Source organism: Arachis ipaensis, chromosome B1 (genome assembly GCF_059453495.1).
Source record: "Arachis ipaensis isolate K30076 ecotype BB chromosome B1, ASM5945349v1, whole genome shotgun sequence".
Classification (NCBI taxonomy): Eukaryota; Viridiplantae; Streptophyta; class Magnoliopsida; order Fabales; family Fabaceae; genus Arachis; species Arachis ipaensis.
Genome location: NC_142436.1, coordinates 116,989,566 through 117,003,563, shown reverse-complemented (window position 1 = coordinate 117,003,563; position 13,998 = coordinate 116,989,566). Strand labels below are relative to the sequence as shown.

The 13,998-nt window shown below is 36.5% G+C and overlaps 1 protein-coding gene across 5 annotated transcripts; it reads left to right on the top strand.

The window, feature by feature from the left end:
* Window positions 1–4,514: 4,514 nt before the first annotated feature.
* On the top strand, window positions 4,515–9,976 carry LOC107632607 (Glycosyl hydrolase family 47 protein). 5 transcript variants are annotated; one of them, XR_015902404.1, is made up of 16 exons: window positions 4,535–4,990; window positions 5,298–5,340; window positions 5,429–5,494; window positions 5,573–5,634; window positions 5,764–5,863; window positions 6,065–6,247; window positions 7,008–7,056; window positions 7,141–7,320; window positions 7,536–7,656; window positions 7,797–7,878; window positions 7,968–8,053; window positions 8,177–8,277; window positions 8,621–8,762; window positions 8,877–9,027; window positions 9,448–9,782; window positions 9,872–9,976. XR_015902404.1 is itself a non-coding variant. In XM_021122990.2 (16 exons), exons 1-16 carry the CDS (start codon window positions 4,874–4,876, stop codon window positions 9,661–9,663), a joined length of 1,752 nt encoding a protein of 583 aa, XP_020978649.1. In that variant the 5' UTR covers window positions 4,723–4,873; the 3' UTR covers window positions 9,664–9,976. The 5 variants fall into 5 exon arrangements, 4 of the variants coding, with proteins under 4 accessions (XP_016191771.1, XP_016191762.1, XP_020978649.1 ...); XM_021122990.2 differs by adding an exon at window positions 5,070–5,122 and having other exon boundaries at window positions 4,723–4,990; window positions 9,448–9,976; XM_016336276.3 differs by having other exon boundaries at window positions 9,448–9,976.
* Window positions 9,977–13,998: the final 4,022 nt, after the last annotated feature.

Sequence of the window (13,998 nt, the reverse complement as noted above, 5' to 3'; positions counted from 1 at the left end):
AGCTCCCATCACCTATAACATAGTTGCATTCACACTCATAGCCAAAGTGAGAATCATGGTGGAAAAGCAAAAATAAAACTGACAAAATCTAGAAAACAAGCAAAAGACAAACTATTTACACTATTCACATATGTACAATAACCAATAACATAACACCATTGCGAATCCCCGGCAACGGCGCCATTTTGATGAATGGAATTTTGATGGTATAGAATTTCACAAATGAATTCTCGTTGCAAGTATAGTTTCTAAACCAATCACTAATCCTTTCATACAAAAAGTTGTTTGTCACTAGTACAAACCCCTAAAATTTATAAACCGAAGTATTGGACCTCGGGTCGTTCTCCCTAGGAATTACAATAAAGTGTCTTGTTATTGGTTATGAATCATTTTTGGGGTTTTGATAAGAGGCATGAAAGATAAATGGCAAGAAAGTGAACTAAGGCCTAAAAAGGTCTTGGCAAGGGTTGGTGGTCAAGGATCTCTATCCTAATCACTAACCACAATATGAGAATTGGCAAGGATTAATCTCATTAAATCATCCTCTAACTAGTAGTAAAGGAAAGTCAAATGAGCTATATCAATCCTATTCCATAAGTCCTAACTCTCCACTAATTCAATTAGTGAGAACTAGAGTCAATGGATCCCAATCACCAATTACTTGGACATTAATAACTCAAGAGTTCCTAAGTTACCTTTCCAAGCCAAGAACATAAAACTCTATTCTAAAATCCAACCAAGCATTTCATCAAACACTTGGAAGGCACAAAAGGAAAACATAGTAAATCAATAACAAGAATTAATTCTAACTACAATCAAATGTAAAGAATTAACAACAACAATTAAAGGAAACAAGATCTACATGAATTACCTCCTATTGAATTGAAAGAAAATGGAATGAACAATAGTAGATCTACAACAAAACATAAGAACAACATAAAGGAAATTACAACAAAAGAATGGAAGAAGAATGAATGTAACAACAAAGAATTAAGAGGTAGAAGGAGATGAAAGCATGAATTAAAATCTAGATCTAAGATTATTGAACTAAACCTAATCCTAATTCTAGAGAGAAGTGAGAGCTTCTCTCTCTAGAAACTAACTCTCACTACTAAACTAAGCTAAAACTAAACTAATGGTAACTAACTTCTAAAGTATGAAAAGTATGAAAAGTGTGTAAAAGTATGTTGATTCCCTTTCAATCCTTGGCTTAAATAGCATCAGAAATGAGTTGGATTGGGCCCACAAGGCTTTTGAATTCGTTGGCCACGTTTTGCTTTAAGTGAACTAGGTGGCAGCAACGGCGCGTGCGCGTACTTTGCACGTGCGCGCCACCATACTTATAGCAACTATGGCAAATCTTATATCGTTTCGAAGCCCCGGATGTTAGCTTTCCAACCCAACTGAAACCGCATCATTTGGACCTCTGTAGCTCAAGTTATGGTCGATTAAGTGCGAAGAGGTCGGCTTGACAGCTTTCCGGTTCTTCCATTTCTTCATGAGTTCTCCAACTTTTCATGCTTTCTTTCTTCATTCCCTTGATCCAATCTTTGCCTCCTAAACCTTAAATCACTTAACAAACATATCAAGGCATCTAATAGAATCAAGGTGAATTAAATTTAGCTATTTTGAGTCCTAAAAAGCATGTTTTCACATTCAAGCACAATTAAAGGAGAATATACAAAACCATGCTATTTCTTGAATAAATATGGGTAAAAGGTGATAAAATTCCCAAAAATCAATACAAGATAAACCGTCAAAATAGGGTTTGTCAGACGACGGCGGAGAGGGGGAATGCAGCGGCTGGGTAGGAGGAGAGACAGGCTGGGAGACGGCTGGGAGAGGAAGAAAAATGATTTCAGGAGAGGGTTATGCGTTTAGGTTGGATTTGGGAATTGGGAATGGGGATAGTGGGCTTTTTGTCTTTTTTTTTTCTTTTTTTTCGTTTTTTTTTTGTTTCAGGCGTTAAACGACGCCGTTTCTGAAACAAATGACAAAACCGGATCTTTAAAAAACTCGCTAAAAAACCGGACGGTTTTACCAGTTCACCGGTTAACCGCCGATTCGACCGGTTTTTTCACCGGTTTTTTTGCTGAACGGTTTCTAGCCTTACCTGGACCGGCTAGGTGACCGGTTTCCGGTTAATCCGGTTGAACCGGTCGGTCCGATTCGGTTTTCAGAACCATGGTAAATAGCGTGTACCATTAAGCACAACATTCATGAACTCGGAGAGGTTTGTCATCATGTGCTCAAACTGGTGACCTTCGTCGCAGTATTGTAGCCAGATCTCTTTGTTAAACCTACCAGCCCAATCCAACATCTCTTGCGACAAACCCCTCAATGCATCCATGTACCACTCGTACCCAGCCTTGCTTGGACTGCAAGCTGCATTTATGAGATACCGCTTTTCCTCAGCAGACTTGAAACGAGACATAAAGTTCATCACGATGTGCCAGATACAATAAGCATGAAATACTCTAGGAGACTGCCACCCACTATCGTCAGCTCTCAGTGCAACCTTGATCACCTGGGATCTGTCAGAAATAATCAACATGCCTTCTTGTGGGGTCACTTGTTGCCTCAGATTGATTAGGAAGAAAGACCAAGACTCCATGGTCTCAGACTTAACAATTGGAAAGGGTAGAGGAAGGATATTGCCATTACCGTTTTGTGCCACTGCAATAAGCAAGACACCACCATATTTGCCAAACAGATGCGTGCCATCAACGGAGACAAATGGCTTGCTATGCTTGAAAGCCTTCACACAGGTAGGGAAGGCCCAAAATACCTTATCAAACATGCTGCAATCACGCACTATAAGGTGTACCTCATAGTACGGTACAACACTAATCTCATATATCGTTCCGGGACAACAACTCTGCAGTGCTTGCAGCTACCTCAGCACCTTATTGTATGACTCCTCCCAATTACCGTATATCTGCGCAATTGGCTTTTGATTCGCCATCCAGGCCTTTTGTACGAGGGTTTGAAATGATAGCTTTGCCTAACTGCACCTTGTAGGACAGAGATGCTGACAAATAGCGAGGATTGTATCAACGGGAGGATGAGACGGCAGATGAGACTGCTGTCCAACTGTCGGTGGTCATGACTCATGAGACATGGTGGGTGTTAAACATGTGTGTGCTCCTCCAATCCTATGCACATTCCTAAAGAAATAGAACAACCATGGTTGAGATGTACAACAAGCATAACAATGATAACTGAGAATATAGAACACAGTTAAACTTGAACTTACCAATATCTGAGATTCTGTCGGAGAGCAACACGGAGACGCCAAGGGCAACCTGCTTCAGATTGTCTGCAATGCACATGGTACTTTAATCGATCCAACTCCACAACTCGATACTCAGCACTTCTGCGAATGCTATAATTCTTCACGCCCTGCAATACTGCATCTCGGCTTTTGAATATGTGGCCAACTCGAAACTCCATACCAACGTCTAAGTTGTAATCATCTTCACCGGCATTGGAAAATGGATTTTTTTCTTGCATCGCGTCCAGATCCAATGTATCATAGTGACTGGATACAGATGACAAGGCCGGAATTGGGTTCAGGGAAGGCAGAAGATACCGACGTGATGGCTCGTCCAGGATCTTTGGTACATACTCCTCCTCATCTTCTAAAGAACCGCTCTCGTTGCTATCTGCAACATACTCCTCGTCTGAGTCCTCACTGTCAATGTCCATGTTCTTCCACTGGACGAGCAATGTGTAACGGTGGCTGTGCGAGAGGTAGGTCATCCTGCACGAAGTCCGACTGCCCAGATCCACTGCCACCAACATCACCAACTTCTGCAAAAAGCTCCATCACTTGTTTTGCCATGATTCTCCCATGGATGTTAAACATTAAGCGCATATGCTTGTCGCCATGGAGCCAAAACAGGCAAAACCGAAAAACTCCGTTTCCCATCGGTACTAGCAACCTATACCCCACCTTTCTGATCTCTTTTCTCCCGCTACCACCGGTGCTACTCAATATCAGACTCTTAAGCTCTGACAAAGAACTTACTTCGCCAGGTACGCAACAAAATGAGATTCTTATACTCAAATATCACCTCATTGTCACTATTTCTCATATGACAATTGAGATACACACTTACAACCAAATATTCACTACTACTAGACATTTTGGCTTATTTCCAGAAGAAAAAGATAGAAAAGTAGTGAAATATTTGTGGAGAATACAAAGAGTTGCACATTCTTTTATAGGTGTTGAAAATTTGTCATAACGTATCTCGTTTACCGTGTAAGCGAAATAAATTTGCACGTATCTTGTTTACACTGTAAACAAAATATACACGTCAACGTTATGTGGCTTATCTCGTTTACAGTATAAATGAGATACATACAATTTTATTTCGTTTATACGGTAAACGAGATAAAAGATAAGGTGTATTTTTGTCATAATTTATTTTATTTATTTAAAAAAAATCCCACAAAAACGTCGGTGCCTTTCGAAAAATTAGAACATGTTCCATAGCAATGTAAAACTCACGTATACGAAAATATCATCGCATATCATACAATTGTTTACTATATAAAAAAAATTGATCCACGCCGTGTGATGTAAATCCTTAGATTGAATACGCAGTAAATCCTTTGCGTAAGACAGTGATTATGAATGGTGAAAATTCAATTAAAGTCTGGAAACAAAAAAGTTTCAGGCATGGTTCGGCATTCACCAGATCTTACCCACTCCCCTTTAATCGCTTCATCTTAATCCATTTCTTCACCCCTCTTTCAAACCAAGTCCGCGCAACACAAAACCAAACAAAGCAAATAATCAAACACCTTCCGTGCATCCAAAACCTGGTCACATTTCCATTCCCATGTTTCACCGCGATCACTCCCCATGCCTCTTCCTCCTCCTCCTTCTACTCTCCACTTTATGCATCTCATCCATCTCCCACTCACAACAATCCACTTGGGCTTCCAAGAAAATGCGCATGAGAGAGAAAGTTCGCACCATGTATGTATGAATTATTTGAATTCCCCCCAAATTGTTTATATTTTATTCATTTTTTAAAATGATTGATCCCGCTTTGTAGCAATTTCTAGCTCGAATAGCTCAAATTTATGACAAGGTTTGGAATTTTCAAGGGTAGGAATATTTACATTAAGCAATATGTATGTATAGATTTTCATAGGAATTGTCAATTATATTGGGTTCTATAGCATTTTTTTTAAGTCCTTATGCAATTTATTTTGGTGAAAAAAATAGTAAATAATGCTCGTCAGTATTGTTGTTATCTGTTGGTACTCTTTTTTCTTGGTAGGTTTTACCATGCCTATGACAACTATATGACTTATGCATTTCCGGTGAGTTAATGTGATTCCATAGTTGTTAGTCGTTAAAATTCAGGGATAGACCCGGCTGTGCGATGTCATGATTGTTCTAGTTTTGCAGCATGATGAGCTAAAGCCACTCTCCAAAACGTACACTGACTCCTTAAGTGAGCTAGGAAATTTGAAGGTAAATTGACGTTTACTTAAGAATATGGAGTAGAATTAATCAGAGAACAACTGCAGAAATAACTTTTTACTGTCGCAGCTTGAACATTTACCTCAAGACTACAATGGATCTGCCCTTACACTTATCGAATCGCTGTCAAGGTAGGCACTGCATGAAATATTAGTTTGCTCGGTTCTGTTTTTATTCGATTTGGTGTGTTTTTGATGGCCGTGTCTTGTTGCGTATCTAGTTGAACTCAGAACTCATAAAAATTGTCCTTTCTCCTTTAGCCTTGTTATTATGGGAAACAATACTGAATTTGAGAAGGCAGTGCTCTGGCTTTCCGAAAATCTAAAATTTGACGTTGACGCACGCATAAATCTTTTTGAGGTAAATGCTGGATTCGTTTGAAAGTATTGAATATGTAGCTTCATGTAACATGCATCTAACTGCCCAAATTTTGAAAAGCTGGTAGGCTGATGGCTTTAATTTACTTCTGACTTCTGAGTGACAATTATAAAATAACATTCATCTTAAATCATGGAAGATTGAAGCATATTATTTCCTAATAACTCGATTGTGATCATTCAGTGCAACATAAGAGTTCTAGGAGGACTTGTCTCTGCTCATTTACTTGCATCTGATTCTTCAAAGAAGTTGTTTCAAGGGACTTACAATAATCAGCTCCTATTTCTGGCTGAAGATTTAGGGAAACGCTTTCTACCGGCATTCGATACGCCCACTGGATTGCCATATGCGTGGATTAACTTAAAGGTACCCTATATAACACTCAATGTCTGACACACTATAAATTTTTATTTTCATTTCACTTGGTTGTAAAACATTTAAAATTTTGAATGTCTGAAGATAGGTTCTAATGATCTTCCATATCCTAACTGTCAGAAGTTCTCATTGCATCATCAATACTGAATAAAAAAAAAGTTAGTAATTAAATTAAATCCTCCATGGAATTTGATCATTGCTTGTTTAGTAAGAACTGCTTCTGATAAAGTATTAGGACATTAAAACATTGTTTGACCCATATAGCTGACTCCATATAGTTTTGGAATTCTATGATGTTAAGAGTAGTATTGGGCTAGGTGTGAACTAAATGTAATAGTCTAACACTTGACCTAGAACACCTGACTTTCAGGCTGAGTCAGTACCAATCATGTTTTCGACATCATCCTTTCAGGCTTTCCAAGTTTTTTCAGATCTCCTGACTTCCTCGTTTCTATAAGGAAACAATTCTGTGCTAGATCATAAGTTTGGATATGACTGATGTGATATAGTTAAAATGCTACGTTATTTGCATTCATATGAATAGTAATGTGGTGATATACTATCATATATGCATAGCATTAATGAGTGCTGTACTGTATAGATCGAAGTTTTGCATTCGAACCATGTTACTTCAATTTTTGAGGCATACGATTTTTATAAATTATAGTCTATTGCTATTTTCTTTATTTTGTTTTCCCCTTTTTTAGAAAGATATGTAACTCCACACCAATGCAAAATATTCTGTGCACAGTATGGAGTAATGGAGAATGAGACTACAGAAACAAGCACTTCAGGGTGTGGTGAGAGTTCTAGCTTAGCATATTAAAAATACGGTCTAGTAAAATGATATGTTTGATTGCTTATAATTTTCCCTCTTTTGGCAGGTTCACTGATTCTTGAAATGGGTGCTTTATCAAAAGTGACCGGTGACCCTAGGTATGAATCTGCAGCTTTGCGAGCCCTTCGTAAGCTATGGAGCATGCAGAGTTCATTACGTTTATTTGGAACCACATTAGATGTGGAAACTGGGGAATGGATTGAATTTTCATCAGGTATTGGAGCAGGTACGTTCTTTTGAATTGTAATAATCTTTTCATCTTTCAGTCTGTCTTTTCTAACTTAGCAATTGCATTGTCCGTTGATTTTAATATGAAGATGCTGCTGCTGTTTATAGTAATGCTGTTTGATATCCTATGATACTTTCATCCTAACCCACAAATGCTGATGAACGGACCTATATATTTCTTGTGTTGGATTTTTTTCCTGAATTATTTTCTAGGGGTTGATTCCTTTTATGAGTATCTACTTAAAGCTCATATCCTATTCGGGAAGGAGGACTTTTGGAGAATGTTTCATTCTGCTTATGTTGCTGTGCAGAAATATTTCAGACATGGTCCTTGGTATAACTCTAACCCCAAAAACATTTTGCTTTTATCTTATAAAGTCTCTTCCGATAGTAGGTTTATCTTTTAAAAATAAAAGGGTATTTGTGGGGGTATCTGATTAACAATTGTAACCTGACTTAGTTGATGTGATACAGGTATCATGAAGCCGATATGAGAACAGGAAAAGCAACTTACTGGCAGCTTACAAGTCTTCAAGCATTTTGGCCTGGTCTACAGGCAAGTAACTGGGGAGGAATCCTAATTGTACTACCTCTTAAAGATATTATTTGATATCTCTCTGACTTATCTGGCACTTCTGGAACCAGGTTCTTATTGGGGATATCACAGCCGCCAATTCATCTCACCGTGAGTTCTTCCATGTGTGGAAGAGATTTGGTGTGCTACCTGAGCGGTACTTTCTGATTTTGCTGGTTTGATTATAACATGAGTCTCATTAAGTATAGTTGTCTATTTGTCATTAAGATTTATTTATTTTATTATAAAAAAAAATATTGAACTATAAATCCATGTCAAGGTATTTGCTGGACCACCGGATGATTCACCCTACTGAAAAATATTATCCGTTACGTCCTGAACTCGCCGAGTCAACATTCTATTTATATCAAGCAACTAAAGGTTGGAAGGTTTTTCAATCTCTTTTTAATTTGTTGATATTGTGAATTCATGACATTATATCTGACTTCTTCTAAAACATCACTCTCTTACCACTTTTGTAAAGACTATAGATGATAAATAGAGTCTCTCAATTGCTGTTTACTTGGTTGGAGTGTCCTTCTTTTAGGCTCCCCCATTCTTCCCAGTTCCCACTATATATACATGGCCAAATATATCTTTTCCTAACAATGTGTTTATGTTTTCAATCTACTCACATAATTTAAATAGAGAGATTATATCCAATCAGTAATGATGTGGGCATGTGGCCATATCACTTCTTCACATCAACCTTTATTAATTTCAGATCCATGGTATATTGAAGTGGGTGAAACAATAGTTAATTCCCTTAATCTATACACCAAAATAGAAGGTGGTTTTGCAAGCGTCAAGGATGTGACAACTATGCAGTTGGAAGATCATCAACATAGTTTTTTTCTTGCTGAAACGTGAGATCTTCTTGCCTTCCCTCTTCTATCATGCAAATTTTTTAATAACGAATTCCTTACCCAACTAAGTGCTGGACTTTATATTTTCTGAGTAATAGTTCCTGTTTTCTGCAGGTGCAAATATTTATATCTCCTATTTGATGATTCGTTTGTACATGAGACTAACTATGTATTTACCACCGAAGGGCATCCCCTTCCTGTACTCAGCGCATGGCATGAGAAGCTTCCAGAAACTTATATTCCTACTAATTGGACTTTCATGAAGGTATATTTCTTTTTTTTTTCTCCTTCAATTTTTCTTTTATCTATTGATATATGTGTAACTACAATTTTGGCAACTAAAACTTAATGGAAAATTGGGGAGTGGGAAATTGCTCCACCTTTGTTCGCAGCATGAGTTCAATATCACTGGTACAAAAGCCTCAATGACAATAAATAGTTTCAAATTGGTATGGTAAATTTACTGATTGATAGGGAAACTGATCTTGCAGTCATTATGTTAAACCCTAGTTCGTCGGTAGTAACATAAGATTATATTTATATCGATAATATATGCTGCCTTTAATATTTTTCTTTTCAAAGAAGTTAGGAGGCTAGATTTTTATTGTTGGGGATATGTAGGTATTTACTTTATAAAAAATAAAAACCCTTGAACTTGAAAACATGAGTATATTACCTTGTGCAGAGACAACCAGAAGCGAGTCGAATCAGTTCAATGTCTTTGCAAGTTTGCCCTGCCATCACATTGAAATCAGGCCAACACATTGAGAGTGCATGCCACATCCCTGATGCGCGTAGTGATTATAGATGTTTGACTGACGAAGATTGTGGAGTTGATTCCACGACATGTGCACGAAGATCTTGTAGCATGGCTGGTTATTGTGGATTATGGATCTTTTAATCATGATACTTGTTTAGTTGATTTGTTTTAGGTACAGAAAATATAAGTCAGAATCAGTATACAAACCACTGAAACAACTAATGAGCACCAGTTTATGTCACAGGAATGAGAGTTATTTGGTAGGTACACATTTGACAATTCTTTTAGGATATAATAGCTTTTTATTCTGATTATATGAGCATTGAATAGTTGTATTCCTTTTCCTTAGATCAGTTCAGCAACCATGATAAGGAGGAGAGAAAATAAAAACATCATTGGGAGAAGTTGGATTATGAGAATGAGTATACAGAGTGAATATAACATTCTTTCTACCTATTTCTCATCTTTTTTAGGATTTGTCCGTGGATTTGAATGATTTGATGTATATTTATCATTGACCAAAAGTGATACCTAGATAGTAGATAGGGTTTAGCATCTTCGTTGGTTTTTATTTTCAATTTTAATTTTAATTTTCAGTATTTTTTACTTTTAGAATTTTATAAAGAAAAAATAAAAAATAAATAAATTATACATTATATAAATGAGTAAATATACATTGACACTTTTTATAGAAAATAAGATATAAACAAGAGTTGACACATCAAAATCTTTTGTGGTCTTCTCAATTTTCATATTTATAATTTTTTTTTTAGTTTTTTACGCTATTTTCTAACCTTGTAGACTGAGGACTAATCTGTCGCGGATCAAAATTTCATTAAGGGTTTATTGCTGTCTAATGAGTTGTTGCATGAATAAGGTGAAATTCGTTACTATTTGTAATTATGTAGTGTCATTCTGTATCAACTAAATGCAACTTAAATACAATTCTTACCTTAATTTCTTTAACTCGTTTAAAATTTATCAATGATCAAGCTGTCTTTTTTTTTTTTTATGGTTTCTTGCGATATTTCTTGATGTAGCAAACCAAGTTCCACGAACTGATTCAAAAATTTTAATATGGTAGGACCAAATTTTAAATGATTTTTTTAGTTATTATTTTTTATTGTATTTTTTCATTACATAAAAGAAATTTAGACATAATATGTAGTTATTTAGTTTTTTAAAAGATTTATAAATATATAAAGAAAAATCTTATAAATTCTTTTCTGTAATTTTGTTTTTGACATGACAGATACATAAAAGAGACATAACAACATCAATAGTACATTTTAAAATTACAAAATTCTAGTAATTTATAGTATGTCTAGTAAAGAAGTTAATCACATATTTTATTAATTAAAATTAGTTTTTTTTTTTACAAATTTTAAAAAATTTGAAAATAAAGAATAAACTATTAATTATTTGAAAGGTACAGGACCCTTATTAAATACAAGATACAAATATTAAAATAAAACGATAGTTGAAATAAATTATGATGAAAAAATAAGGTAAATTTTTTTCTAACAACGTAAATTTAGAAGAAAAATGAGTGTTTTTAACACGAAAAGAACATCTAAGATACACAATGTGATTACTAAAATATAACTATGTAAGTCATTATTAATATTTTATATAATAATATAAATGTTAAATATGTTAATATTAAAATAACAAACAAATTTTTTTTAATATATAAAGCGAGATAAGTATATAAAACTAATTTAAAAAGTACGAAGACTTGAGTATATGATATTAAATTGGTTAAATAAAAATATTAATGAACTAAACAATTGAAACATAAACTCATTACATAGAAGTCAAAAAAAAAAAACTCATTACATAGTAAAAAATTATATATATATATATATATATATATATATATATATATATATATATATATATATATAGTTACTAAATTACGTAATATTTTTTTTAAATACATATCTCATATATAAATATAATTTTTTAAAATTTGGAGGCCAAAATCACTAGTAGTCTCTCTATGATCATTCCTGTTAAGCTCCATTTAAAAATTTGTTGCCACTAATAAATTAGTACATGTATAAAATAGGATTCGAATTTTCTACCCTTAAACTCATGTACTTAATTAGTCAACTCAAATTGGTTATCAAATTATCATTTATTCTAGGGTAATTTACATAAATAAATCAACATCCATTCAATATTACGCATATCACCCAAAATGAAAAATGTAACGTGAATCACCCAAATCACATTTTTATATAAATCGAAACAGATAGACTAAATTTAGCTTTCTATATATGTTGTCATAGTAAATCTAATCAGGCTGTTTCGATTTATACATGCATGCATGCTGTCCTAATAAATCTAATCAGTCTGTTTAGATTTACTAGGATAGTATGCATGCATCCATAAATCGAAACAGCCTGATTAGATTTACTAGCACAGCATGCATGCATGCATAAATCAAACCAGTGTGTTTTGATTTACAATATGTAATTTGAGATAATAGTGTATAATACGATGAGATGATATAATCAAAATAAAAATTAATAATTTTGAAATAATAATAAAATTTAAGATAATTAAAGATGTTCAATATAAGATTAAAGAAATAATTTTTTATGTATTAGAATTATGTATCTTCTAAAAGAGTGTGTTGAATATGAATATAATTTTTTAAATTTATTTAAAATAAAACTAAATAGGATTGAGAAAATAAATAAATTTAATATATAAATAACTAATTTGTAAATAATCAGGGCAGGCTACTTCTGGCCCACGGTTATCCGGGACTCCATACAAATAGTTAAAAGCTGCGACAAATGCCAAAGGCACGCCAATATCCACCAAGCCGTCCCACACCAGCTCAGCATCATATCGGCAGAACGGCCATTCGGCATCTGGGGGATCGACCTCGTCGGACCCTTCCCTACGGCACCCGGTCAACTCCGGTATCTCATCGTCGCCATAGACTACTACACTAAGTGGATCGAAGCCGAACCCCTAGCCTCCATAACGGCAGCCCAATGCCGTAAATTCCTCTGGCGACAGATCATCACCCGATTCGGGATCCCCGAGATCGTTATCTCGGACAACGGAACCTAATTTGCTGACAAAAAGTTCATAGAATTCTTAGAAGGACTACGCGTATCTCACCGTTTCAGCTCGGTAGAACACCCCCAAACAAACGGACAGGTGGAATCCGCAAATAAAATAATCGTCAAGGGACTCAAGAAACGGCTCGACAAAGCCAAAGGACTATGGGCCGACGAGCTCGGATCGGTCCTATGGTCATACCGAACCACACCGCAAACGACCACGGGAGAAACCCCCTTCCGATTAACATACGGCGTGGAGGCAGTCATCCCGGTAGAAATTGGAGACCCAAGCCCCAGAAAAACGGTCGGCGGTAACGACGAGGAAGCAGAACGAGACCTCATTGACGAGGAAAGAAGCATAGCCCACATCAAAGAGCTAGCCCTAAAACAGAGAATCAGCTTAAGATACAACCATGGCGTCGTCCGACGAGAGTTCGCGACCGACGACCTCGTCCTACGACGAAACGACATCGGTCCCCCGACCTCAGGAGAAGGAAAACTCACCCCCAACTGGGAAGGACCATACAGAATCAAGGCGGTAATCGGAAAGGGAGCATATAAACTCGAATGACTTAACAGCGACGAAGTCCCAAGGACCTGGAATGCCGCCAACTTACGGCGATACTACACTTAGGCCGACCTAACTAGGTCACCCCTTTTTATTTGTATCTTCCCATTTTACAACTCCTGAATTTTAATTTTCGCTTAAGTATCTATCCCGGGTACTCTTTCCCCCCAAAGACGGAGGGTTTTAACGAGGCCCAACCTTAAATAAATATTTCGTTAAAAGCTATTTCTACCTTTCTAAACGTCCCAAATACGGAACAAAGACACGGCCACGACTGGGGGACTGATCACCCCCAGGCCCAACACACGGATATCCACAAAAACACGACCAAACGACGGTCCAAGGGAACCAATAAAACAAACGGAATAGCTCAAAACAAAACATATAAGGCCCGAACGGCCGAAAATACCATAAAACGGAATATACAAAGGCCCGAACGGCCGAAAATACCATTAAGCGGAACCAAATGTCACGGCCCTTGGTCATCCAAAATACTCAAAAACAAACAGTTCAAATTAAAATTACAAAGATAAAAAAGCTACTCAAGGTCGACAATCTGGCCGTCACGAACAGTCTTGAAGGCTCCCATCACGGACACATCCACTCCCGGAGCCAGCACTAAAGCCTGAGCCTTCATTGTCTCATCGGTAGCCGCAATCGCATCCTTTGCATCGCCCAATAACTCCGTCTTCTCCCTCTTCAAGGCAGCAATCTCGGCCTTCAGAGTCTCCGACTCAGTGAGAAGCACGGCAGCTTGAGAACCCGCATCTGAAGCCCGCTACCGCTTGGTGCACGAATTGTGAATCACACTTTTCACACTCGTAC